This window comes from Bos indicus x Bos taurus, chromosome 3 (assembly GCF_003369695.1).
Source record: "Bos indicus x Bos taurus breed Angus x Brahman F1 hybrid chromosome 3, Bos_hybrid_MaternalHap_v2.0, whole genome shotgun sequence".
In the NCBI taxonomy this organism is placed as follows: Eukaryota; Metazoa; Chordata; class Mammalia; order Artiodactyla; family Bovidae; genus Bos; species Bos indicus x Bos taurus.
This window is the reverse complement of record NC_040078.1, coordinates 48,764,676-48,790,713: the sequence shown is the minus strand read 5'-3', so window position 1 is coordinate 48,790,713 and position 26,038 is coordinate 48,764,676. Positions and strand designations below refer to the sequence as shown.

Genomic DNA, 26,038 nt, shown 5'->3' with positions numbered 1-26,038 from the left:
TAAAAATTGAATAATAAAAGTCAGGGAGCAACATGAAGATGCTTATTTCCTATGTAAAGTAAGTCAGATATATAACAATGACACTGTACCATTTAAATTGTATATCTTTTCACTTCTAGAATTTCTGTTCCATTTCCTCTTCATTTTTCATATCATGCTGTTCATTCTTTATGGTCACTCTTCCTTCTCTCATCGTCTTAACATCTTAAACATACTTCTTCAAATGCTTTATTTCAGATTGTTCTCAAGGTGCAGATTCTCTTGGTTGATGCGCTGTTCATTTCCTTGAGTCTCCTGTAAATTTTTCCTACGAACACTTCAACTTCTTCAAGTAGGGTTATCTGTGGGGCTCCACCACTCCCTGCCCTGGGGGATATGGTTTCCTCTGCCTCTGCCCAGACCCTAGTCATTTCAGGGCTCCCAGGCGGAAGTTGCAGTTCTTGACCAATTTCCTTGAATGACTGAGTATAAATTCTGTGATTGTACAGTTCAGTTTCCTGGCATGGGCCTGAGCAGTTTCTTACCCACAAGGGGTCCAACCCCCAGCCCCTCACTCCTAAAGCCCTTACTGATTCCCTGCCCCTTGAGTCTTTGTGGTTCAGTGGTCACCATTAGGTAGGGTCTGCTTTGTTTCTAGTACCTAAACTTCTTTGGCCTCAAACTCTGCTGTGTATTAAGATAGTTATGCAGTACTGGTCATTTAACCCATTGTATTGACCAGAAATATTTCTTTTCCATTTACTACAATTATGTGAAAATGTATGTGCATATATTCCAGAGACTGAAAGGGACTTTGAAATGACTTTTATGGGTAGAGATAGTGGGTTTATAGTAACTATTTTGCAAATATTCTGTACTGGCATTGTATTATCTTTAAAACAGTAAAACTCATCATGTTTTTAACCATTGTCTTTTATTTCAGAATGCATACACTACAACTGCCATTAATGGGACAGATTTTTGTACATCAGCAAAAGATGCACTCAAACTCTTATCCAAGAATTCAAGTCATTTTACATCTGTTAACTGCTTTGGAGACTTCATAATTTTTCTAGGAAAGGTAGGATGTCTTAACTAAAATAATAAAGTAACTTGGAATCCAAAAAGTAAACCATACAACAAGACTTTGACAGAGAACTGTTTCCTAAGCAAAAAATTTACTCCGTGCTGGGCCTCATCCTCTCATTTAATCACCAATCCTGTGAAGCATCTCTGTTTCACAGGTGAAGAAACTAGGGCTTAATAATTTGGCTAGGATTCCACAGTAGGTTGAGTCAGGATTCAAATCTTGGTTTTATTCTTAGCAATGATCTATTCTACCATTGTGATCCCACTTTTTCATATCTAGAATGAAGACTCCATGACTTCAGAGAATAAATGTTTTATAGGGGTTGTCATAAAAATATGAAAATTGGAACTTCCCTGGTGGTCCAGTGGCTAAGACTCCATGCTCCCAATGAAGGAGGCCTGAGTTCAATCCCTGGTTAGGAAACTAAATCCCACATGCTACAACTAAGACCCAGAAGAGCCAAATAAATATAAATGAATAAATATTTTTTAAAAAATGTATGGGCATAGTGTTAAAACCTGATGAAATGTCTACATTATTAAGAGCATTAATTTCCTAAATATACAGAATTATTGATATCTCAGATGGAGCCAGTTGCATTCCTGCTGTCATCTTTTTCTAAGGAGTTGTATGTCATCTTGTGAAAACCTCATTTTTCCTACCTACGAACTAAAAATAACATCCCCTTTCCGGGTTGTAGGTTAGAGTCCCTGAAGTAGCAGTACTCCAGCCCCTTCTTAAATGTGCCTCAGGTTGAAGGTTCTTTATACTGGCTGGTGTCTCTCTCCGTGGAGTTGTCACTCACTGGGCTTCATTCTGCACACCTCAGTTTGCTTCATCCTACTTCCACCGGACTGCCTTTCAAATTCTTGAAATTTCACAGACAGTTTCACAGACATCCTGACCCTCCTTCCACATCTTCACTTTTCTAAGCTAGACGTCCTTGCTTCCTCCAGCCATGCCTCCTCACAGGACACGAATGCTGGTGGCTTTCACGGAGCCCCAGAGTGAACAAGCTCTAGTCTCCACTTGTGCCAGTGTCAAATACAGGGACTCATGACTCCTTGTTTAGCACTGTGTGCTCCGGCGGCATTTGGTGTATGTCTCCAGGGCGTCACTGTCATGATGCTGTCAGGAACAAGTTAGAACACGCTTGGATTGCACAGATGTGTGCTAATTGCACATATATTTTAAGGCACAGCTGGGTCCCAGAGACTTTTCGTGTGACAGTAGCTCTAGAAGCACAAACTGATTATGCCTTTTAAAACAGCCTAATAATCCAAGTTGTAGTTATATCTAAATGGATAATATTGTTTACATTAGCTTGGTAGGGTTGTGGGTGATACATTTTGTAGTAACTACTTCCAAAAATTTTTATTAAGAGGTTTCATTTTTATAACAGACTTGTGTTTTATTTTAGGCAGTAATTCATTTTCTTGTATTTCTCAAAAGGAACACATAATTACTGATGGTTTTTTTTTTTTGAATGAAGTGGCATGCAGATTCACATCCATCTTTATGGATATCCAAGCACGATGAGGGCTCTGGGGGGTTCCATTTTGTCTGGTAAAGAATTAGGTTCCTCACGGCCTATAATCATTTCCTGGAAATATAGTAATTACATATAGCAAAAGCCTATTATCCTATTATCCCTACAGCAGCACTGGAAAGCCCATCCACTTTAATCCCCAGGATAAAAGCAATCACATGTTTAAATGCAGTACATCCACTCAATGGATTGATGCATCATTGTTTTTAAAAATAAGGATGTATAAAAAAAAACTGTTCTAATGAAGATGCTTGTTGTAGTTTTTAGTAAAAGAAAAAACAGACAAAAAATTTTGTGAGGTACCATTGCTTAGTTGCTCAGTTGAGTCCGACTTTTTTGTGACCCCATGGACTGTGGCCTGCCAGGCTCCTCTGTCCATGGGAATTCTGCAGGCCAGAATACTGGAGTGGGTGGCCATTTCCTTCTCCAGGGGATCTTCCCGACCCAGGAATCAAACGTGCATCTCCTGCAATGGCAGATGGATTCTTTACCACTGAGCCACCAGGGAAGCCCTGAGGTACCATTACATCTACATAAATAAAAAAATTAGGCATAAATAAAATGAAAGTATATATACTCTTCCCATTCTCCAGATTAACTGGGTTTTCTTTTGGTATCATCATAGCTTTTCATTTTTTCTTCATATATTACTGTATCCAGTTTTCTGACAAGTACTCATTATAGTAAGGCATATACACCCCCACATATGCACATATATGAAACTATTATACCTGACAAAAATCTTTTCTACAATATCCTAACTAATTTATAGACATTTTCAACAAACTCTTGTTTTGGACAGGTGTTGGTGGTGTGTTTCACAGTTTTTGGAGGATTGATGGCATTTAACTACCACCGTGTGCTTCAGGTGTGGGCAGTCCCACTGCTCTTGGTCGCTTTTTTTGCCTACTTAGTAGCCCACAGTTTTTTATCTGTGTTTGAAACTGTGCTGGATGCACTTTTCCTGTGTTTTGCTGTTGACCTAGAAACAAATGATGGATCCTCAGAAAAGCCCTACTTTATGGACCAAGAGTTTTTGGTAAGTAAACATCTCATTTCCTTTTTCAACCTCCATCCTCATAATCTCAAAAGTGTTGAAGACTCACACATAAAGGAGGCTGGCACCCAGCTTATTTTCTCTCCCGGGTAGGCAGGCTCTGTGAACTTCTACCACAAGACCCAAGTGTCCTGAGAGTGAGATTTGCCTTGTATTTTCTGAGGCTGATCCCACCTCCCTTATTGAAACCTTCTTCTTGGAGAAAAGTGAAGCTGAACGATTAACACTTAGTAAATGACCCAGGGTAGGAGGTATTTTGGATGCAGTAGCCATCCAAGTCCCTAATGGTCTTAATGGCTTATTTTGGCCTGTTGTGTGGTCCGGAGCTTTCACAGTTGATCTTTTTTCTAAGGCATTTTTGCATCCCCAAATATCATGTCATACCAGTTGTATTTTAGGGAACGCCCACTCCCATGGAGACCAGTCACCTTCAAGGCCACTATTGACAGATCTCTGATTGTGAGGCCCTTTGTTAACCAGGGCACAACAAGGCTGAGAAAAGCCACACCCTCAGTAGAGCCCCCACCCTATCTGGAAATAGCAGGCAGCTGTTCCCAACAGCTTTTGCAACACAGTTGTTGCATATTTGCCTTATCCTGTGTAGACAGGGATATTTTAACAGCTGAATGAATCTTCTCATCTTTTTCCCTTGTCTCTGTCAAGTAACATTTTAACAATTTTCTTTCACTTGATTACCATAAAATCTAGGCATTAAGGCCCTTCTGCTTTGAAATAGAGAATGCAAAGCACTCCTTAGTCCAACCAGGCACTGAAGTTTAAAAACACTTCTATAGTTTTATAAATAAGTGTATCCTTCTCCCAAAAGAACATAAAAATACAATAACACTTTAACATATTTGGTATGTATTCCAAAGAACATGTTTCTTATGGTTCTTATGGTATTAGGAAGTTAACTAGGTCTCTACAATTTACACTTTTTTGATTAAAAACCCACTTTGAAATCTACCCCGCAAGATATCTTAGTTCAACAGGGAAAACTTTAAGGATTAAATTCCCAAAATGATATGGCCAAGTAAATGACTGCCAATCAGTGTGGACACAGAACACTGGTCTAACTCATTCTTTTATTTTTCAGAATTTTGTAAAAAGGATCAACAAATTAAACACAAGGGCACAGAGAAACAAGAACTCATTAACAAGCGAAGAGGGAACAGAACTCCGGCCATTGTGAGACAAGTGCCCGTCAGGTATTTGTACCTGAAAAAGTTTCCTTCTCCTACGAGCCGTGTGCAGAATAAACGATAAGGCCCAGTGCGGTCCCATTGTGGTCCCAGTTCTTCGCCGCTGTTTTTGTCCCCATTGTTTGACCACATTACAATACTAGAACCAGAGAAAAAGTATGCAACCTTTTTGTACCAAATGAGACTGAAAAATCTTTTAAGACTTTGTTTATGCGGTCAATTAAAAAAAAAAGCACATTATGTAAAAACTCATTTCAGGGCACCCTGAAAAGGACTTCCTCACTCACAATCAATAAACCTTAGCAGAAATCTCTGGAATATTGCCCTACTACAGAGAACTTTTTCCTAATCCTCCACTCCTGGAAATGAGCTATTTATGTTACAGCTTTTCAAAGTACAATTCTTCAATTTAGGGACAATTAAAACCAAAAGTATAACTGGAAATACCACCTGATGGGCATGGCATAGAATAGGCACAAGCTTAATCAGATGTGAAGTTAAATTTTGTTCAAAGTACAAGGCTACCTCGTAGAAATGAGCAAACGTTCTGCATAAGTGGTTTTCAAGCACGGCCCCACCTGAGAACTGCCTGGAGGAAGATTTCAAGTTCTTCTGCCTGGACCCCATTCCCAGGTTTAGATTCAGTGGTGGGTCAGAGAAATGGGGGGAGGGGAGTCCTTGGGCTGCTGCTGCTAAGTCGCTTCAGTCGTGTCCAACTCTGCAACCCCATAGACGGCAGCCCACCAGGCTCCCCTGTCCCTGGGATTCTCCAGGCAAGAACACTGGAGTGGGTTGCCATTTCTTTCTCCAGTGCATAAAAGTCAAAGTGAAGTCGCTCAGTCCTGTCCGACTCTTCTCGACCCCATGGACTGCAGCCTACCAGGCTCCTCCGTCCATGGGATTTTCTAGGCAAGAGTACTGGAGTGGGGTGCCATGTTTTTCCTTTTTAAAGCTTTAAACAAATAGAAACATCTAACATGTTAATTGTCAGCCTTGCTTCAACTAGATGAACAGGTGAACAGAATTACCCACTCTCCTAAAAGGACAGCCAGTCTGGCTTATTTGGCAGGACAAACAGTGAATATGTTTCCCTAAACCCCTCTTCACGCAGGGCAGAAAACTCCGTGCAGGCTCAGGTCTCCTGTAACAGATGCAGATTACGACTTTTCTCTTAAACAGCACCATTGAATTAGCTGAACTCATCTCCTTTTAAGAAAAGGATTTACAAAGCAGTTTCTCTAAAGCATAAAACTTGGTCATTGTTGTGTGATGAGCAAGTCAACTGGGCTGGTTTTGTGGGTGCAGACACCCCTATGTCCTCATTATCTGCCTCAGCGAAAAACAAGCAGGCACGGTTCACCCCCAAGGCCTGAGAGAGCCAGTGCTATCGGATGAAATCACTTGGCTGAGAACACATCCGCAAGTATGTTAACCACTTGTCTCTTCTTCATGATTGGATTTTTTTTTATCATTATAACACTTAGATGTTTGACCTCCATGTCATACCCAAAGGTTAGGTTTTGCTAACACTATAAATCCTCATCTGTTATCAAACAGCATGTCCTATCCCTGATCCAGATGTTTCTTAGTATCTATTCATCCTAGAATATGACATAAAATCACCCTACCCCATCCCTAATGTTTCCCAAGATGATTTTAAGATTATTCCAAATTGGATTTTAGAATGAGGTAGAGGCAGCTGAAGCACAATGGGATAAGCAAAGGGTCAAGTGATAGTTTGAATCCTGGCTGGCATTTCCTGTGTGCAGTGGGCAGGTCCCTTCATTTTTCTAAGCTTCGTCTAGAGCATTCAGTCCCAGTGTAATGGTGTGTAGATTCAGTAAAGAAATGTTAAAGTACCTTGTAACAATAGCTGGGAAAGAATACTTAAAAAAAAAAAAAGTCTGACTCTACCCATCTGAAGTTAGCCAGAAAAATAATCAGCCTGTGGCTCGTATCAATGTTCAAAAAAAATATTTATTTATAAAAAATACAATGGGATAGGTTTATGCTGAGAAATGCAGCAATAAATACAGTGGAAGAAAACAGAGCAATTCTACATCGATACATTGGCACAAACAGGAAGAGCAAAGGCACCCCCAGACTTTGATGTCTGCAGGCCAGTTTTGTACATGCTCCTTTTGAAACACCACTCAGAAAAGATCTCGTCGCCTTAGGTAAAAAATAAGTACACATATAATCACAAATGCACACTGATCAGGACTTTATTTAAAAATTAGCAAACAATACTGTAGAAACATTGATATGTAAATTTCTAAAACGCTGCATCTTAAATTTAGTTGGCAAAGACCACATTTAGCTATAAGCATGTTTAGTCTTCCATGTAGAAACAAGATACTAAACTGTAAAAAAAAAAAAAAGCTTCCTATTGTTTGAAAATACCAGTTTAAGTAGAGGACTGTAAAAATGCATAGATTTTTAATGAAAGAATTGACTGTACAAGAGTACTCCCCTTTCACAGTATTCCTTTTTACTTCATATGTGAGTTATTGGTTATGCTGTAGGATTTAACTGTCACAGCACTAAAAGGCAACTATTTAGGGAAGAGGCAGAAAAAGGTAAAAGGAATGTATGTAAGGCAATAGTTCCTTTAGGTACAATAAGCATAATAGTGTTTTAGGAAGACAAGATAAAAATTACTCAAGGCTAGCTTGGTTCTCACTGAATAAAAACAATGGGCTAAATACTGAGCTCCTCTGTGAATCTAATAATCAATGCCTTGGTCACCATACTGGTAATCTCTGGGGTAGTCATCTTGGTACTCGCCATGATATTCATCGGGGTATTCTGCCTGATAATCACTATCACTGATTTCTGACCCATTGGTTCCTGTTCCTTGGCTTCCGTTGTGAATGACAGGTTCTGTGGGAGCAGCACAGTATTTGGGATCATACACTTGCCGCCCAAGCCCATACACACTCATTCCTTTCTGGGAAGCGACTTTGTTGGTACCCATCTGTAGGGAAATCGTCGAGTTGTCCACGGGTTGTAATGTTAGCTTCTGATCGTAGATGTCTCTTCGGGTACCCGGTGCTAACATTCCCGCCTAGTATTAAAACATAGCAAAGTTAAAACAGCAGCTAAAATCTTTTCCTGTGAATTGTCTCTAAATGATGAAATGCACATTGAACATGAACACTAGTAACTTTCATTCGGTTCAGGGGTAAAGCTAGCTTACCAAAATATCTTAATGCTGAATCTCTCTTACAAAGTACTATTCATTGGCTTTCAAGCTAGGTCAGTCCTTCCCTTCAAGTCCTTGCTCTGCTATAACGTTGCTCTGTGGCCTCAGACAACTTAATTTACTTTCAGTTTTAGGTTTCTCATGTACAAGGTGGAGACAATACCACCTCCTTTGGATTAGGGAGGAGACTGGACACAAAGACTAGAGAAACAAGGCCGAGTGCTGGCATAGCTGAAAGTTATAGCTGAATGCCTACTATGACCATACACGCTCTCCAGGTTGCCAACTTCAAAAGTCTGTAATACATTTAACAAAAACCACACTGATGGAACAGGAAATGGCAACCCACTCCAGTATTCTTGCCTGGAGAATTCCATGGATAGAAGTTCAATGGGCTATAGTCCTTGGGGTCGCAAAGAGTCAAGACACAACTGAGCACGCACATACGCAATGTATAATATAAAATTTTTACTGCTGTGTAAAGCAAATAAAGATCTTTCTCAAAATATTATAACTTAAAAAAAAAAAATTTCACTCTGAGCAGTCCTTAAGGACTTGAGGCTCTGAGGTGCCAAAGAGCTAGCCATCTCAGAACATCTACTCCCCTCCTTTTCACAGGCCGGTAACTCACCTCATCTCTTCCTTTATGCCAAGCACATGCTTCAGATTTAATCGGTAAAAAATACCTGAGTGGCAGCCCTGAGACAGAGCCCATGTGACAGGACAAGCTCCATAAAGGGCAACAACACGCCTCATGAGGTCATGACGAAACGCTTTCTCAAAACTTATCCCCACTCCTGCTGGATATAAGACGTATTCTGCTATGATGTAGTCATGGGTGCACCTCCTTGCGAGGCACTGGTGATCTGTTTTTCACAGGAAATACCTCCATCGTGCATCGTGTTAGAATACTATTCATAGCATTCTCCTTGTGCTGATTTCCATCCACTTATGCACACATTTACCAGGCTGCTAGCTAGAGTTCTTTGTAAAACACCAGATAATTTTACCTACCAAGTTTGTTGAGGGCTCCTTTAAAACTAAGAAGCATTAGAAATAAGTAAAAAGTCAGAGCAATTCACTTGGATTCGGAGCAAGAACACTGTAATAAACGTATCTTTTTCTTCCGGTTCGGTAGAAACGCCAGCTGTTCTTACTGCCAATAACAGCCGTGGCCACACGGTACTTGTGTGGCTGCAGAAAAGGTCCTTTGATCCTTTTGCTTTCTCAGCAAATCTTACTTTCCTCAAGGAGTATACTCTATATATATATCGCACAAAAATAACCACTTTGAACTTGGTTAATAAGAATAAGGTTAAGTGTGAATTTAAATGGCCCTTTTGTACTCTCTGAAACAAGTATAATCAAGGTATCACTTACCTGGCTGGCTCCTTTGTTGGTGCCCATTTGCAGGCTAATTGTGGTCTGATCAAAAGGTTTGTCAGTTTGCATTTTGGGATCATAAAGGTGCCTCCTCGTCCCATAGGCTGTCATACCTGCTTGGCTGGCGCATTTGTTGGTTCCCATCTTTTAAGTTAAAAATAAAATCACTAATTATCAGAAGTCAACAATCTATAGGACACAACCAAACTTTCTGTTCTGCTAAAAAAGATTTAGCAAAAAGTCGGACACGACTAAGCAACTGAACTAAAAAAAGATTTCTTAGAAGGGACGCCATTGACAAGTCCACTCCAGAGCTGAGGTTGCCATTAACTAAATACAAAACCTTTATGCTTTTACAAATAAAATTTTAAGGTGCTCATTTGCAAAAGAAAAATTTCAAAGACTTCATTGGATATAAAACCTCACAACATAATCAGATAAAAATGTGCACACAGGAAGAGAAGGACAGACACACACAAAATTACGACACTGGCAGAATTGTGACTAATTTCCTATGCTACTCTTTCTCCCATACTCTGTAGCACAGGCAACCAAATTAAGGGGTACCTGCTTCAGCCACTTAAAGGGACAGAGCAATCTCTAGCTCAACAACATGTTTTTCTACTCCAGATGTGTTTTGTATAAAATGTGATAGTAAATGTCAGGTGTCTTGTCTGGCAGCTTAGCAAGGGCTTAAGTTTCATTAAAATCAACATTTTTAGGGGAAAAAAGCTACATTTTATATCTCTAATTCACGTATCATTAGACACAGAGAGGCAGAATGAAGAATTTAAATTCAACCACATTGAGAGAAAATTTTAACTTTTCTTCTCCACTGTGAGTAACATGGCTTCAGGGGTAACCAGCATACCCTGTTCCAGTTGGGGACACATTTCTACTGTTGGTCTTTTGTCCTTAAAAACAAAGATCTATTAAAGGAAAACTGTATCATTACAAGTTAAACCTGTGTATTGGAGAAGATAAAAAATATAGTAAGCAAAAAGCAAGGGGGGGAATCACTATAGTTCTAACATTTAGACACTCACTCGTGTATTACCATTCAGTTTTACCTTGTTTCTGTGTATATACACAGACACATGTACCTACAAATACACACACACACACAAAAATATGCACGCGCATTTTAAACATAAAACTGGGATCACGCTGACAACAGTATTTTATAATCCTGATTTGTTTTCTTTAATCTTTGAACTCTTGTATTATCATCTTTTCATTACTAGTTCCATTTATGGAGTTACCGTATTTTTTTTGAGTAATCAGTTATCATAATTTAAATAACTGATTACTGGAAATTCATATTTGTAATCTCTCGCCATCAGTACAATTTTGTACTGTGTAAAAAACAAATTCATCTGTCAGTTATACTCCAATAAAGCTGAAATTAATGAACAGATCCACCTCATTTGACTCAATCAACAGAGGCGCATTGTATCCAAAAGGATCAGATAGTAAAGCCCTTAGCATACTAGGCATTTAGCAGTGGTGTTTTTGTGACATTCTCTAAGAGAACAACATAAAGGAAAAAAATACCTGAATGAACAACTCCCCAGTACTGACAAACCATGCTTTAGGGTAAATAAATGACTGGCTTTGAGGTTTTATAAAATTGCTTCATTTGGTCAATAACATTTAGGAATTTATAAAATATGTTTTCTTGGAAACTAGGACAACGTAATTAGGACTAAAAAAACATTTCCTGGAGAAACAATGACTAAGTCAGAGGGCATGTCTGAGGTTTCTTCTAAAACCATCATTGTCTAATGGGCTTTAAATGGAGATAAATTGTATAAGCCACATATCCATTGCAAAATGTATATATATATATATATATTCCTTAGACACTTTGGATGGTGAAAAATAATAAGCAATACCACATCATTGTTGTCTAGTCACTAAGTCAGCTCTGACTCTTTTGCAACACCACGGTCTTTAGCCCGCCAGGCTCTACTGTCCATAGGATTCTCCAGGCAAGAATGAAAAAGTGAAAGTATTAGTCACTCAGTTGTGTCCAGCTCTTTGCGACCCCATGGACTGTAGCCCTCCAGGCTCCTCTGTCCGTGGAATTCTCCAGGCAAGAATACTGGAGTGGGTTGCCATTTCCTTCTCCAGGGGATCTTCTTGATCCAGGGATTGAACCCAAATCTCCTGCATTGGCAGGCGGATTCTTTACCATTGAAGCCACCAGGGAAGCCCCAATACCACATTACTTACCTGCAAACCAATTACACTCTGGCCAGCTTTTAATTTTCCTTCATCAAAACGTCTTGTTTGTTTTTCTGCATACTTAACTCCAATGTCAATGGTTGTATGGAATCCTTTTGTTTTGGCCTACACAGAAATATGCACACTAACTGAAAAGGAACACTTACACAGATTCTGCCAACAGAGTTTTACAGAAGGAACAGCAAAGAAATTATAGGGTCCACAGATAAAGGTTTCATTCGGTAAGACCAAGCTCGTGGTGAAAAAAATATCTAAGGCCATTCAAACTACACTAGAGACCTCTGAAACGTGAGTACTCTAATTAAGCTATCCAGTATGAGGCAGCTGATGTCAGCAGCCTTTCTCCAAAGCTAATAATTACCACAGAGACAGGCTTCTCCCTGCCTAGCCTGAATTCCCATGAGGGCAAAGACGCAATTAATCACCAATGTAGTAGGGATTTCTTTAACCAGCCATTAAAGACATATACGTACCAGACCTGCTAGGGCCACCAACGTAGTCTGAACCTGGGTCATGTTTCCATTCTCAAAAAGATCATTTGCTTCAAATATGTCATGTGGCTTCATGCCATAAGCCTGAATAGCTTTAATAAAGTTGCCGATATTCTCCAACTATTAAAAAAAAAAAGCATATAACTTTTGGAGCTAAACACTGACATTCATATTATCTAGGAATTCTAAGTCTTTATGACTAAATACAAGATGCAAGGCAGAAAGCTACTTGGCAAGGATTCTTAACCAGATACATAGTAAGTGTAGCTCTCTCAGAAAAAGGGAAAGAGTATTTCATAGTGGATTACATAATGGTCTTTTTAAGCAGTCAGGTTTTTTCTTTAAAGTCAAGACCTTCCTTACATGTTTTAAAGAATTCAGTGTCTGAGCTATCCAAGACTGGAATTTTCTTTCTCAAATGGTACAAAATTACATTAATGCACAATTTATTGTGTTTAAATTTTAATTTTTAAAAAATGTGTGGTTACTAAATGGTTATTCTGTCTCAAAACATGCTCAAGACAAAAGATTCAATTTTACTTAATCATACACATTCATAAACTAAGACTAAGGTTAATACCATGTTCTACAGTCAACCCTTGGTTATGTTAAATTCCTTGATTTTCCCCTTATTCATCTTGTGGTCTAGGTTGTCTTTCTCTGTGTAAGCTGTGTCGACTCCTGAGAGTACACAGACTAAATACAGAATAGGAAAACTTCTAAGCTAAATATCTAAGAGTCACAGAACTAATTCTAAGTAATTATGGAAACATTTGAAAAGTAACACTATCAGAGAACTAAATATAGTCATGTACACAGATTTCCACTAAAATGTCTAAAAACTGTAATCAAGTTCTTGCTGCATAAAGAGTAACCAACTAGAATCAGGGGTTGCTGGTTTGGCTGTTACCTGAGGCCAGTTTAATGAGGACTCGTTGACCTTCTTCACTGAGCCTGGCTGTAGCTTGTTGATGAGTCTGAAAAGAAAAGCATTAAGTGACAGCATACTTATTGGAACAAACCAGGACTGGAATGTAAAGTTGGTCCTTTCAACATCAGTAAAGGAAAGCATTAAAAACATTTGCAGAATATCAAGGTTTGCCACCCTGGACTGGGAAAGAGGGCATGACAGAGGTGACCCTGGGAGGTGACCCTGGGAGGACTGGAAGAGCAGCCACGTCAGGGCCAAGACTTACTCGCAGAGGATAATGCCATCTTTCAAGCCCAGCTGGAAGTTGGCGCCAATGCTCATGCCTGTCACCTCTTCTATCCAATTGCGGAGATCTTCTTCTGCCTGATGATCATACTTGGAAGCAATCTGAAATACAAGTTACCTAACTTTAGAAGTTTCACACTAAAGCACCCAAAGCTGCTGGTTCCTTCTTATTAATTATTCATTCAGACCATATCTGTGACCTGCAGTAAATTACCTTCACTGGAGCTCACTGACAAACCTAACCATTTGAGCTTCAGTAACTAATAAAACTGTTGTGATTAAGGAGGTGTCATACAAAACGATGAACAACACATGGAGGGAAGCTGGGACTGAGAGGGAGAAAATATGGATCAAGCTAAAACAGATTCCCGTTCATGACACACAGGAAGTGAAAGGCTAACAGTGTATTTCGATATGGCACTGGCAACTTTAAACGTCGAAGATTAAGTCATCAGCTACCACATGAAGTGAGAGTACGGGTGGCAGCATTCTGATACGTGCAACTGTTTTACACAGTACTGCAACTGGCCAATGCCCAACAGTCTAACAGTTTTGTTGCCTAGAAAGTTTGGGTGTTTCTGTGTCTATCTGGCCAAATACACAGCACCCTACGCATATACACACACCTTCCTCACAATAATTATTGTACTTACACTAGAACATTGAAATTCTGCTTAAGCATAGTCTGTATCATATTAGACTCCTCACAGGAAGGAAAAGCATTTAATTCACTTTTGGACTCTTAGTACCCAGCACTGCCTCCAACACCCAACCATTTAATAAGTAAAAGAAAAGTTTACTCTCTACTTACAGAATTCAACAATAAATGCAACATTACCAACAAAGATATCTGCTTTACTATCATACATGCTAAAAATACCTGCTACGAACAGGTTTTAAAAGATCCCTTCATAATAAAACCATAAACCTCAATTACAAAAAATAATAATTAAATGTAAATATTGTTAAAGATCACATGCTCAAGTACTTAAGCTGTTCCTTATCCCAGGGTCAGTCCTTAAACAGGCTGATCAGAGTTATTAAGGAGAACACAGCTGGGAAGAAGGGAAGATTAGGTCATTTTTCTGCTCATTAGCACAGGTGAAAAGTGCCCCCAGCACACAGACAATGCCCAGGGGGATGGCCATCACAGTAAGCTTGGGAGTGAGCTGCAGCATTGATGGAAATGGAAAGAATTGGTAGAAATGTTTGCTTCTATAACATATGACTGAAAGAAATGAGATGGCATGATGACATTTTTGTCATGGAGAGGCCCTTCAAGTTCCAGTCTATCCCAGACACAGAGGAAACCTTTCCCCTCTCCCCACCAAGTTGGGCTTCTGCTCCAGTAATTACTGTGCCTTTAGGAAGACAGGAGCTTCCCAGGTGGTGCCAGTGTCAATGCAGGAGACAACAAGAGATGCAGGCTCGATCCCTGGGTCAGGAAGATCCCCCGGAGAAGGGCGTGGCAGCCCATGCCAGCATCCTTGACCGCAGAATCCCATGGACAGAGGAGCCTGATGGGCTACAGTCCATAGGGTCACAAAAGAGTTAGACACGACTGAAGCTACTTAGCATGCACACATGTTGAGACAGCAGTCCTTATCATCTGCATTGCTCCCCAAACTAGAGAAAGAGCTCAACAGCCTTTGACAAAATAGTAACTTATTTAAGCTGCAGATTTACTTGACCAGCTATTGAAAATGGAAATTCAATGAGTTTATATTTTCATGTTAAGGTAAGTTAACACTGTGCAGTGTTTCCTGGATTAAGGTTTGGCTTGGAGATTAGTTTATATGAGATAGTTCAGGCACAACACTGTGTGTTAACTTCCTGCATGAGGACCCCCAATCCCCCCAAATCACACATCTATCTATTCTGACTTCCTGCCAGTCTGAGTTACATGGGCATCTAGAGGTGTGAACAGGGAGAAGGAGGTAGTGATGCTCAAAGATTCTGCCATGGGAACACACAGCCTCTGGTGTGAAGGAAGGAGCCATCTCCTATTATATATACCTCAGACAAATATTCCTGGATAATGCATCTCCTCCAACATACCAAACATACCTATTTATGCATGGCACCTTTAGAAAATGGAATAAATAACAAATTGGGAAAATTTTAAGACTTGGCTCTATTTTCACACTGAAATCCTGTTCTAGGTGGCTAGAAAAGAAGTCCTCTCTATATAAATTTGGGAGTAAGGGGAAAATGGACAGAAAAGGACAAGCAAAGAAGAAAGCTAGACAGTAGTACTCCTTAAGCACAGCTATGACAAACAATATCTAAGAGTGAGTTGAATTTTTTTCAAAAGCAAAGCGCTCTCAACTGGGAGAGGCATTTCAATGAATCAAAGAAACACAATATCCTCGGCTATGATGGGCTCTACCTTGGCTAAAGCCTGGCTCTACCCATTTTGCTAGGGACCACTGGTTAATTCATCTCACTTCCAAACCATTTCCTGTCCATACAACAGGAAGGCTGAATAAGTGAACCAGGTCTGCTCCCATGCTAAGCTTTCTGATAAATAATTTGATCAATCAGCAAAATTTGTAAAGAAATTCTTTCTCTTATGTGAAAATGAATAGATACACGTACTGATATAACTGAATCACTTTGCCATACAAGTGAAACTAACAATATTGTTAACTATATGTACTCCAAAATAAAATTTAAAAAGAAATTCTTTCTCTTCATATTTTCAATTGTAGAGATGGAATTATGTTGGAGGGGTTTTGTTTTTCTTGTGGGGTGGTGGTGGTAATTCTTAACCAAATCAGACCAATTATTATTCAACCAAAAAAACATAAAAGCATATTTACATTTCCTGCGTTCAAAATGTTTCTGACAGGTTTGGTGCCATGTCCCAAACCACAGAGTGGTTACAGATGTAACATGAAATATCCCAGAAGGAACACCAGAGAGAAATTTTTATCTCCTCTGTTCACTCCAGTACTCTTGCCTGGAAAATCCCATGGATGGAGGAGCCTGGTGGGCTGCAGTCCATGGGGTCGCTAAGAGTTGGACACGACTGAGCGACTTCACTTTCACTTTTTCACTTTCATGCATTGGAGAAGGAAATGGCAACCCACTCCAGTTTTCTTGCCTGGAGAATCCCAGGGGCAGGAGAGCCTGGTGGGCTGACGTCTATGGGGTCACACAGAGTCGGACACGACTGAAGTGACTTAGCAGCAGCAGTCAGTGTTCTTATCAAGCGAGTGATGAGAGAAAAATCAAGGACTGGACTTAGAGGGACCTGGGTTCAAACCCTTACTCTGACTAGTTACAGGTGGGGCTCTAGACCACTTGCTGACTGTCTCTGAGACACAGACTTAATGTAATAATAGCACATGCAAAGAAAAAAATCATAAGCTCATATGTGCAAAGCTCAACACCCCAAGTGATAAACTAAAAAAGAAAACTAGGTATGCTTCCGCATCATGTAATGATTGGTTTTCACTTAAGAGTTTTCCTTTAAGTGAAGGAGTAGCAAGGATTTTTCTGCCCAAATACTGCTAATAAGTGACTGCTTTCTGCAGTCATGTCAGCTTAATAGAGTTCAAAACTTAGGAATGTGCACTTTTTTTTTAAGTTTAAAATAACAAATTTATGAAATCATCCAGGGAGAAAAATCTATTTCAATTTGTCTCTTAGCTTGCAGCCTGCAGCTCTGTTCCACTGGATGCAGAAATCATACATTTCCTTTAAAAGTATACTAGAATACGCCTCAAACTAATGTTTATGTTGTTTAACTACACAGGTTATTTTTAAACTATTATATACATCTTTTAAAATCAAGGGACTGAGAGCAATTAAAAATAAAAAGTAAGCTTTGGCCAATAAAATTTACTTACTATTTTTGTCTAAAAATCTTTCATTTCTAAATGTCAGGGAGTAAGCAAATGCTGACATTCTTTTCCCTTGCACCAAAAAAGTTACCTTGAAAAATTACTTAATCTTATCTCATTAATACCTTATGGAAATTTTATTTTAGTCTGTTTAAAAATCACTCCTCTAACTTGGTTATAAACATTGACTTCTGTACTAGTCTTTAAGATTTATTTTATTTGACCTTCCTAGGCAGCTTTCAGAATTTCTGCCTGGTCCTTTCAAGTCCACAGCAGTCCCTGGTTCCTCATATGGCCCTGCCTCCTTCCCTAAACACCTATCCTTCCCTAAACACCCAGGAATTCCCTATAGCTGCTGCTGCTAAGTCGCTTCAGTCATGTCTGACTCTGTGTGACCCCATAGACGGCAGTCCACCAGGCTCCCGTCTATGGGATTCTCCAGGCAAGAACACTGGAGTGGGCTGCCATTTCCTTCTCCAATGCATGAAAGTGAAAAGTGAAAGTGAAGTCGCTCAGTCGTGTCCAACTCTTAGCGACCCCATGGACCGCAGCACACCAGGCTCCTCCGTCCATGGGATTTTCCAGGCAACAGTACTGGAGTGGGGTGCCATTGCCTTCTCCGATTCTCTATAGCAGGGCCTACAAACTCTTCTCACACCAAGACACTCTTGCAAATGACTTTCCTACAACTGCAGAGAACACCTGTTGGAGGCTTCTCTCAGGAGCTCACCAAACACCCCCACCTTGCCAAATACAATCAAAAAGCAGAAATGAAGACTGGGAAAAAGCCTCCGGGGCATCTGATGGTGTAGACCATCCTCCTGTTACAGTGCTTCTGAGCCAGGCCAGGCCCACAGTGGCTCCAGCCCCTGCTCCTTCCCACGCTCTCCACAGAGCAGCCAAGAGCTCCAGTGTGGAGTCACCCTACAGTTCAAAGGCAGCACAGCCCTCCAGCTGTGTGAGCTTTCTTTTGGATTTCTAAAATAACTTGTTTAAAAAAATTAAGTATGTAGAGCAATGCATTCTCTTAAATATTACAATAATTTGTGACCCTCCCTCAACAAACTCTGTTCCTTTATATTAAATTTGGGGGAGGTTAGGAGGCAATTAGGAAAAACATCTAAAAAGACTCCTTGGGAAAGAGATGAGGAGAACAAATTGTTGGCTCAGTGGATAAAGAATCTGCCTGCAGTGCAGGAGACACAGGATATTCAGGTTCGATCCCTGGGTTGGGAAGATCCCCCGGAGAAGGAAATGGCAACCAACTCTAGTATCCTTATCTGGGAAATGCCATGGACAGAGGAGCCTGGTGGGTTACAGCCTGAAGGGTTGCAAAGAGTTGAACTTGACTGAACAACTAAGTGCAAACACACACACACAGAATTAAAAGTACAGGTCTCTCTTCACTCCTCCCCCAAATCCCACATCCTTCCCACCTCCCCAGGGGTAAGCGCCTGTCCTGTCTGCAAGTCTTCTTCCAGATCGCATTTATCTTACAATAAATAGTGTGCAAAACAGCACTAGAAAAAGAGCCCCTTCAAAAACACAGGCCCTGAGGGCCTACACTTCCTAATAGTAAAGGGAGACAGAAGATCAGATAAACGCCTGCTCCTGCCGGCTGTCACGAATTGCCCAGCCCTTCCTGGCACTGAAGTCTGAGAAGTTTCCCTCGGAATCCCTACAAGGGGACAATGAGTAACAAGGGAAACCAAGCCTCAAAAGCATCTCAACAACTGACCTGCAAGTGCTGTTCCCACACTGCACTATGGAGCATTCAGCCAAGAGGCGATTTAGTAGAAAGATGGAGCAGTAGCTGGCATGAGGAAGAGTGATGATTATATATGTACAAGAAGTGTCTGAGGGCCCACTTACACCCAGGATATCCTAGAATCGACTACAGAATAAGGGCGTGTCTTTCCCATATATTCCTTCTCACAATATATATATATATATTTTTGGAAACTCCTATTTTTCTGTACAGTTTCTTCTTTATTTTTAAATTGGAGTATATTTGCTTTACAATATTGTGTTAGTTTCTGCTGTACAATGAAATGAATCAGCGATATGTATACATATATCCCCTCCCTCTTGGGGCTTCCCTGGTGGCACAGATGGCAAAGAATCTGCCCGCAATGCGGGAGAGCTGGGTTCAATCCCTGGGTCAGGAAGATCCCCTGGAGAAGGGAATGGCAACCCACTCCAGTATTCTTGCCTGGAGAATTCCATGGCAGAGGAGCCTGGCACACTACAGTCCACGGGGGTGCAAAGAGTTAGACTAGACTAAGCGACCAACACTTTCCTTCCTCTTGAGCTTCACTCCCACCACCCCACATCCTACCCCCTCTAGGTCATCACAGAGCACTGAGCTGAGCTCCCTGTGCTCCACAGCTGCTTCCCACTAGCTATGTATTTTACACATGGTAGTGTAAATATATCAAAAAGACTCTGATGCTGGGAGGGATTGGGGGCAGGAGGAGAAGGGGACGAGAGAGGATGAGATGGCTGGATGGCATCACTGACTCGATGGCCGTGAGTCTGGGTGAACTCCGGGAGTTGGTGATGGACAGGGAGGCCTGGCGTGCTGCAATTCATGGGGTCACAAAGAGTTGGACACGACTGAGCAACTGAACTGAACTGAACTGAATTCCCCAAATCACAACCCCCTCGTCCGTGCCCACATGTCAGTTTCTCTATGTCTGCATCTCTATTCTTTCCCTGTTGTTAAAACCTGAAGTAGACAGACAGGTTTCTATCTCTGGTAGTTACAATAGCATCCCCCAAATTTCAGCTATTCCTGAACTCTCACTAGACTGTTTCAAGCCACCAGGACAATCCAGCATTACCCCAAACTCTCTATGTAAAATCACATTCAATGTCAGCTTCCCTCTTTAAAGTGATCCAAGTGTGTGTCAGATTCTTCCTTCAATTTCCTTCTGTATTCCTTTTTCCTTTCACTCAAATGGTGACTGTATAACAGGCATGATTCAAAGGCAGAGACTCTGCCCTAAAAGCTTAAGTTCTAGTTGCTGCTACTGCTGCTAAGTCGCTTCAGTCGTGTCTGACTCTGTGCGACTAAACAAGGTGTATTGAGACATTCACCAAAAAAAGAATTATTGTTATTCAGTCGCTAAGTTGTGTCTGACTCACTGCGCCCCCATGGAGAATAAAGAAGGGTATTTTAAAAGAATAGAGTATTTAAACTAAAGGGAGAATAGAAAGACGGGGACCACCAGCCTCAAAACAAGAAACAAATAGTCGATTTCCACCTTCCAACTTCCACCTGAAGTATCAAGATGCCGCTTCCCTTCCTTTGCTTTTCACTTGTTCTGATCGATACCTCATGCAACACAATGAACAGGCTTTAACAGGGTTTACCTACCTTAAACCCCTCCCCCAACAGATCCTCCAAGCATGTAAAACACCTTGGTAAATTTTTTATTCACGTCGGGGATACAACAGACCAAAGATCACATGCTTTAAAAGTCCAACTTCCAAAAACTGTGTTTCCAATTCCAGAGTGACCTAAGTAACTTAACTCTGGCGACCTCATTTCTTACAAGTAGTCTTCTTCCTTCCAAGATCACTGTGAGAAGGAAGCCCATCTCAATGCCTCACACACACACATCTCCTAATTAACACTAGCCATTTATATCAGCTTGAAACTGTGCAACTCAGATGGCGACTCAAATTGATCTTTTAACTGAGATCACATCTGGTCTCAGGAGTTAATGAAGCTCAGGTTCTTGATGTCCCATCACAGAAAAAATTCAGCGAGAGACAAAATGATAGGTAAGAAGTGATTTAGAAACTCACTCGACAGAGTGTGAGCTATCTCAGAAGGTGAAGAGTGGCCCCAGGATATGGGGTTGTCAGTTTTTATAGAGGTGGGTAATTTCATAAGGCGGGCTTCCCAGGCAGCTCAGTGGTAAAGAATCCACCTGCCCATGCAGGAGATGCAGGTTTGATCCCTGGGTTTGGAAGATCGCCTGGAGAAGGAAATGGCATAACCTACTCTAGTATTCTTGCCTGGGAAACCCCATGGACAGAGGAGCCAGGCAGGTTACAGGCCATGGGGAAGCAAAAGAGTCAGATACAGCTCTGTAACTAAACAACAATTACATAGGGTAATGAGTGGATGTAGAGTTGGACTGTGAAGAAAGCTGAGCGACGAAGAATTGATGCTTTTGAACTGTGGTGTTGGAGAAGACTCTTGAGAGTCCCTTGGACTGCAAGGAGATCCAACCAGTCCATTCTAAAGAGATCAGTCCTGGGTGTTCTTTGGAAGGACTGATGTTAAAGCTGAAACTCTAATATTTTGGCCACCTCGTGTGAAGAGCTGACTCACTGGAAAAGACTCTGATGCTGGGAGGAATTGGGGGCAGGAGGAGAAGGGGACGACAGAGGATGAGATGGCTGGATGGCATCACCGACTCGATGGACATGAGTTTGGGTGAACTCTGGGATTTGGTGATGGACAGGGAGGCCTGGCGTGCTGCGATTCATGGGGTCGCAAAGAGTCGGACATGACTGAGTCGGAGCAACTGAACTGAACTGAACTGAACTGAACTAGTGGAAAGAGTATTCTAGCTCTTTTGGGGAAGGGGTGGGGATTTCCAGGAATCGGGCCACTGCCACTTTTGACCTTTATTGCGGGACTGCAGGCCTGTAAGTCATGGCACCTGTGGGTGTATCATCTAGCTTGCTGATGTGTTACAATGAACACACCCTAAGGCTCAAGATCTAGCGGAAGTCAACCCCATTTGGTTCTAGTCAGTTTAGGTAGTGTCCTCGGGCCACGTCATTCTTTTAAAGGTGTGCCCTGCCCCCTTCCTTCCGGTTTCAAGCTTGAGTACAGACCTGTATGAACCAAATCCCACACTAACCTGTTCTCTTTACCGTTCACAATTCAAAAACAACATGCCACTGCAGACAGGCTCATCCCACACACTGCCCATGGCTCCTGTCCATTCCCATCACCACACATCTCCACTCTTCTTCCTGCCTGTCTTTGCATTCCAAATTCTCATTCTTTTCAGATTACTGCTGGTGAAAAGGGATAAAGTATTTTTTTAAGTGGGTTTGTCAGAAAAGAAGCAGACTCATAAACACAGAGAACAAAACTAGTAGTTAACACCTTGGGGGGAGCAATTTAAGAGTTTAGGGATGGGGCAGTGGCAGGTACAAACTGTTGGTTGTATAGTAGGTTCAAGCATGTATTGTACAACATGGGGATTATAGCCAAGATTCTGTAACAATTATAAATGGAACATAACCTTTAAAGTTATATAAAAAATTTTTTTAATTTCTTGAATAAATAGTAAAAAGTATAAAATTGAAGGAAAAAAAAAAGAAGTAGCTAGTACAAATGTTCAGTCTACTATCCTCAGCTTTAAACACTGGATTAAAATTGGCTCCTGTGGGAATGATAAATACCAAGTGCAAGACAACAGCTTCTCCAGCGAAGAGAGAAGCATGGGATCAGGGGCTCAACTGTACTTTTAACATACTTTTTTTAAACGGGAAAAGAAGTTTTTTTTTTACTTAAATTAAAGGCAAGTTTATATCTTATGGAGAGTAGGGGGTAGGAATTCTAGAGAAAATCACTTTACACTGATATCAAGGTAGACTGCAACTTCCTCAAGTTCACTATAGAATCTGAGACTCATCCTATGGCCTGAAGTTACTAAATATTTACAGGAAATGACTATATATTCCCCAGCTATGGAAATCCACATCTGCCTGGGGTAAACCAGAGCAACATCTAAGGGCGTTTTAAATGTGGGCCCATCTCTGAGAGGTACAGCTGAACCTTCAGATCAAGGTAGCAACATATGGCACCAGCACAAAATTTCCCCTCCAAATATGTACAGTCAAACAAATACAAAAATACTATGACTCAACATATGAATACTGTGAAATTAACAAAAAATTAGAGATTTTAAAATAAGAGGACCTGATCCAGGGCCTAAAGCAAACAGTATAACTAGGGAATGGCAGGAAAATGCAGAAACAACAGAATGTCAACTTTGTCTTCTCTATCTAGAAAATGACCATCAGACTACAGAATTTAGAATATACACAGTTAAAAAGTAGATTTAGAAAGTTAAAACTTAAAACAAGGAGGAAGTAATCATAGAGGCTGGATTCCCAGAAAAATCCAGAGTCAAAAATAATGATGAGTAAAGATGTGCATACTGAATAGCTTCCCATGTAAGGAATCTTGGCAAACAGTTAATAGGAACCTAGAGAGGAGCCCACTCCTCCCCACTCTCACCCAGAGACAAGGGCCTCTCCTTTACAGGCTGAAGAGCCTGACTGTCATGCTTGAGTGGACTCCAGAAAAGGTGTGTTGGCACTTAGGGGGCAGGACAGTCGCCACCAGGAGCCAGTGTCAGCATGCAAGGCACATCTAAGAACACCTGCCTGTGTCTTCTTGATGGCAGAACAGGCTTCACTCATCTGCAGCCCGTGCCTGCCCATAGTGGATACTCAGCAAATTGGTTTTTTATTCACCAAGAGTATTACCGGACTAGGGAAATGCCACAGATTAAAAAATCTCTCTTGTTACCAAAAGGCATCAGCATTTGAATGGCTGGCTCTTATGGGCATCACATCTCCTTGATCTACCAATCTAGTCATCTTAGATGGATCGCTAGGGACGTATCTGTTTTACTTTCTGATAAAAAGTCCCTTATGTCTATGGCACTCCTGAAACCCAGTTTTGTAACCCTAGAAGTAGGGCCAGGTCAGAAGCAACAAACGTGCCCACTGTGCTGATCTACGTCAAGGCGGGAGGGGCTCCCAGGGATAGGCAACCAGAGGCTAAGAGTGAGATCTCTGCTCTTCTGTTTTGGTAATTAATGATTTGAAACTATTAGACACACTTATTAAACTTACAAAACATAAATCAGGAATAGTTAAAATTCTTTTGAATTCTGAAAGATCCTAACTTAATAAACAAATTCTTTAAGATATATGTAAAATCCTGCCCCCAAATTCTAGAACTAACTAGTAATGCTTACTCAGTGATCCTAAGAAAAGTGAATGCTATTTTGGTCTGCAGAGGTCTACAATTATTTATAAAATACACACTATTGCTCATCTTATTTGTTTGATGAAAGCAGCCTCATGAGGTAAATCAAGGAAAGGATTATTTAAATGAAACAAATGTGAGAGGAGTATGTGAACTATAAAGCCTCAGGCAATTATCATCACCCCTACTTTAGAGACTGAAAAAAATCAACCTGCCAAAGCACGGATTGGAATCTTCCTTCAAACCACCTCATCAGGTGATGACATTGATCAAAACAGAATGAGTTAGTGCTCTGTAGGCAAACAAAAGAGTTAGTTAATAATCCCACTGTGCCCTGGTAGTCAGTTCTGTGTGCCACACTCTAAAAGAAGACATTGACAAACCAGGATCAGTTTCTAGAAGGAGCAAACTAGGTGGGGAAAAGATTAGGAAAACCGCATATAGCCTATCATGAGACCCGTCAGCTGGGAGCGGCTACGTTTGACCTAGAAGGGTCTCTGGGGGCCCACGAACAGACTAGTACCGTCTAACTATGTAGATGGACGTCGTATAGAAGAGGGAGTGATTTACTCTGAACGCCACACAGACCCTGGATTAAGCACAGAAATCCTGGGGAGCCGACTAGAGGCACACAGGAGGGGAGGAGACGGGCACCAATGCAGCACAGGTGGCAAGGACACAACTCAGAGACCAAACAAGATTTTCAGGCACTTGTCTCCTCATAGGACTCTGTGTGTGTGTGTGTGTGCATACACACGTACTCAGCCACTCAGTTGTGTCCGACTCTTTGCAACCCCATGGACTGTAGCCCTCCAGGCTCCTCTGTCTATGGAATTTTCCAGGCAAGAATACTGGATCGGGTTGCCATTTCCTACTCCAGGGGATCTCACGGACCCAGAGATTGAACCTACATCTCCTGCATTGGCAGGCAGATTCTCTACCACTGTGCTACCCAAGAAGCCTCTTAAATAATCTGAGTCGGGCATGTGAACAGTACTGAAGATGATTCCTTTCTTTTTCTGTAATTACAAGGAGTATCATTGGCAGTAGTCTTTTTGTAGCTTGAGAATGTCTATTCATTGGCAAGTTTGCTTCATAGGATAAGTTTCGGAGTCCATTATGACCTGAGGCAGAAAGCATGAAATCCACCCTCACATCCCAAGTGTCAACTGTAAACTCGTCCCTCCCCAGCTTGGAAGCCCTCTCCACTTCCAGACCACTGACCACGCACACCCAAGTGTTCCCAGCTGCCTACCCTGGCACAGAGTCAGAACACACACACTGCCCCTACTCTGAGCTTCTGATGGACAACAGTGGAAAGTAGACCAAGGAGAAACAGACCCCACCATCTCATTAGCTCTCAGGAGAGCTCCTCCTGGGGGTCCCTTTCTGCTTACTATGATAGAGTCTGCCCATTGGAGAAATGGCTTTATACAATCAGCACAGAATAGGATTGACACATCTTATTTTACATGTAGTATAGATGCTGGCTAGAGATATGTCTTGAGAGTCTTAAGATGTATTGTCTGTGCAAGCTATCACTGCCTTTTTTTCCCCCATGAAAACTAGAGGGAAGGAATTTTCCATGAGGGCACTCTTGCATCTCAACAGTAAAAACTAACTTCACATTGTACCTGATTGTAATGCAATCTGAGAGCACAGAAAGGGAGGGAGAAAGAGAGTTTCTCTGGAAGCACGGAAGCCTCCATCAGATGGCTGCACCCAAACACCAAGGTAT

At 41.2% G+C, this 26,038-nt stretch overlaps 2 protein-coding genes across 5 annotated transcripts in view; one reads left to right on the top strand and one right to left on the bottom strand.

Moving 5' to 3' along the window:
* Nucleotides 1–4,963, top strand: part of SLC44A3 (solute carrier family 44 member 3) — an 86,237-nt gene extending 81,274 nt beyond the window's left edge. For 3 of the 4 annotated variants that reach the window (XM_027536444.1, XM_027536446.1, XM_027536447.1), the window contains exons 13-15: nt 923–1,060; nt 3,421–3,657; nt 4,772–4,963. In XM_027536444.1, the coding sequence (XP_027392245.1) occupies nt 923–1,060; nt 3,421–3,657; nt 4,772–4,867 (471 nt within the window). In that variant the 3' untranslated portion in view covers nt 4,868–4,963. The remainder of the gene's footprint in view (nt 1–922; nt 1,061–3,420; nt 3,658–4,771) is intronic. The other variant, XM_027536445.1, reaches the window with a different exon arrangement.
* A 1,871-nt stretch (nt 4,964–6,834) lies between these two features.
* Nucleotides 6,835–26,038, bottom strand: part of CNN3 (calponin 3) — a 30,922-nt gene continuing 11,718 nt past the window's right edge. Inside the window, exons 2-7 of the mRNA XM_027536448.1 lie at nt 13,400–13,521; nt 13,114–13,180; nt 12,186–12,323; nt 11,701–11,817; nt 9,463–9,609; nt 6,835–7,944 (exon numbers count right to left, since the gene is read on the bottom strand). Coding sequence (XP_027392249.1) covers nt 7,603–7,944; nt 9,463–9,609; nt 11,701–11,817; nt 12,186–12,323; nt 13,114–13,180; nt 13,400–13,521 — 933 coding nt within the window. The 3' untranslated portion in view covers nt 6,835–7,602. The remainder of the gene's footprint in view (nt 7,945–9,462; nt 9,610–11,700; nt 11,818–12,185; nt 12,324–13,113; nt 13,181–13,399; nt 13,522–26,038) is intronic.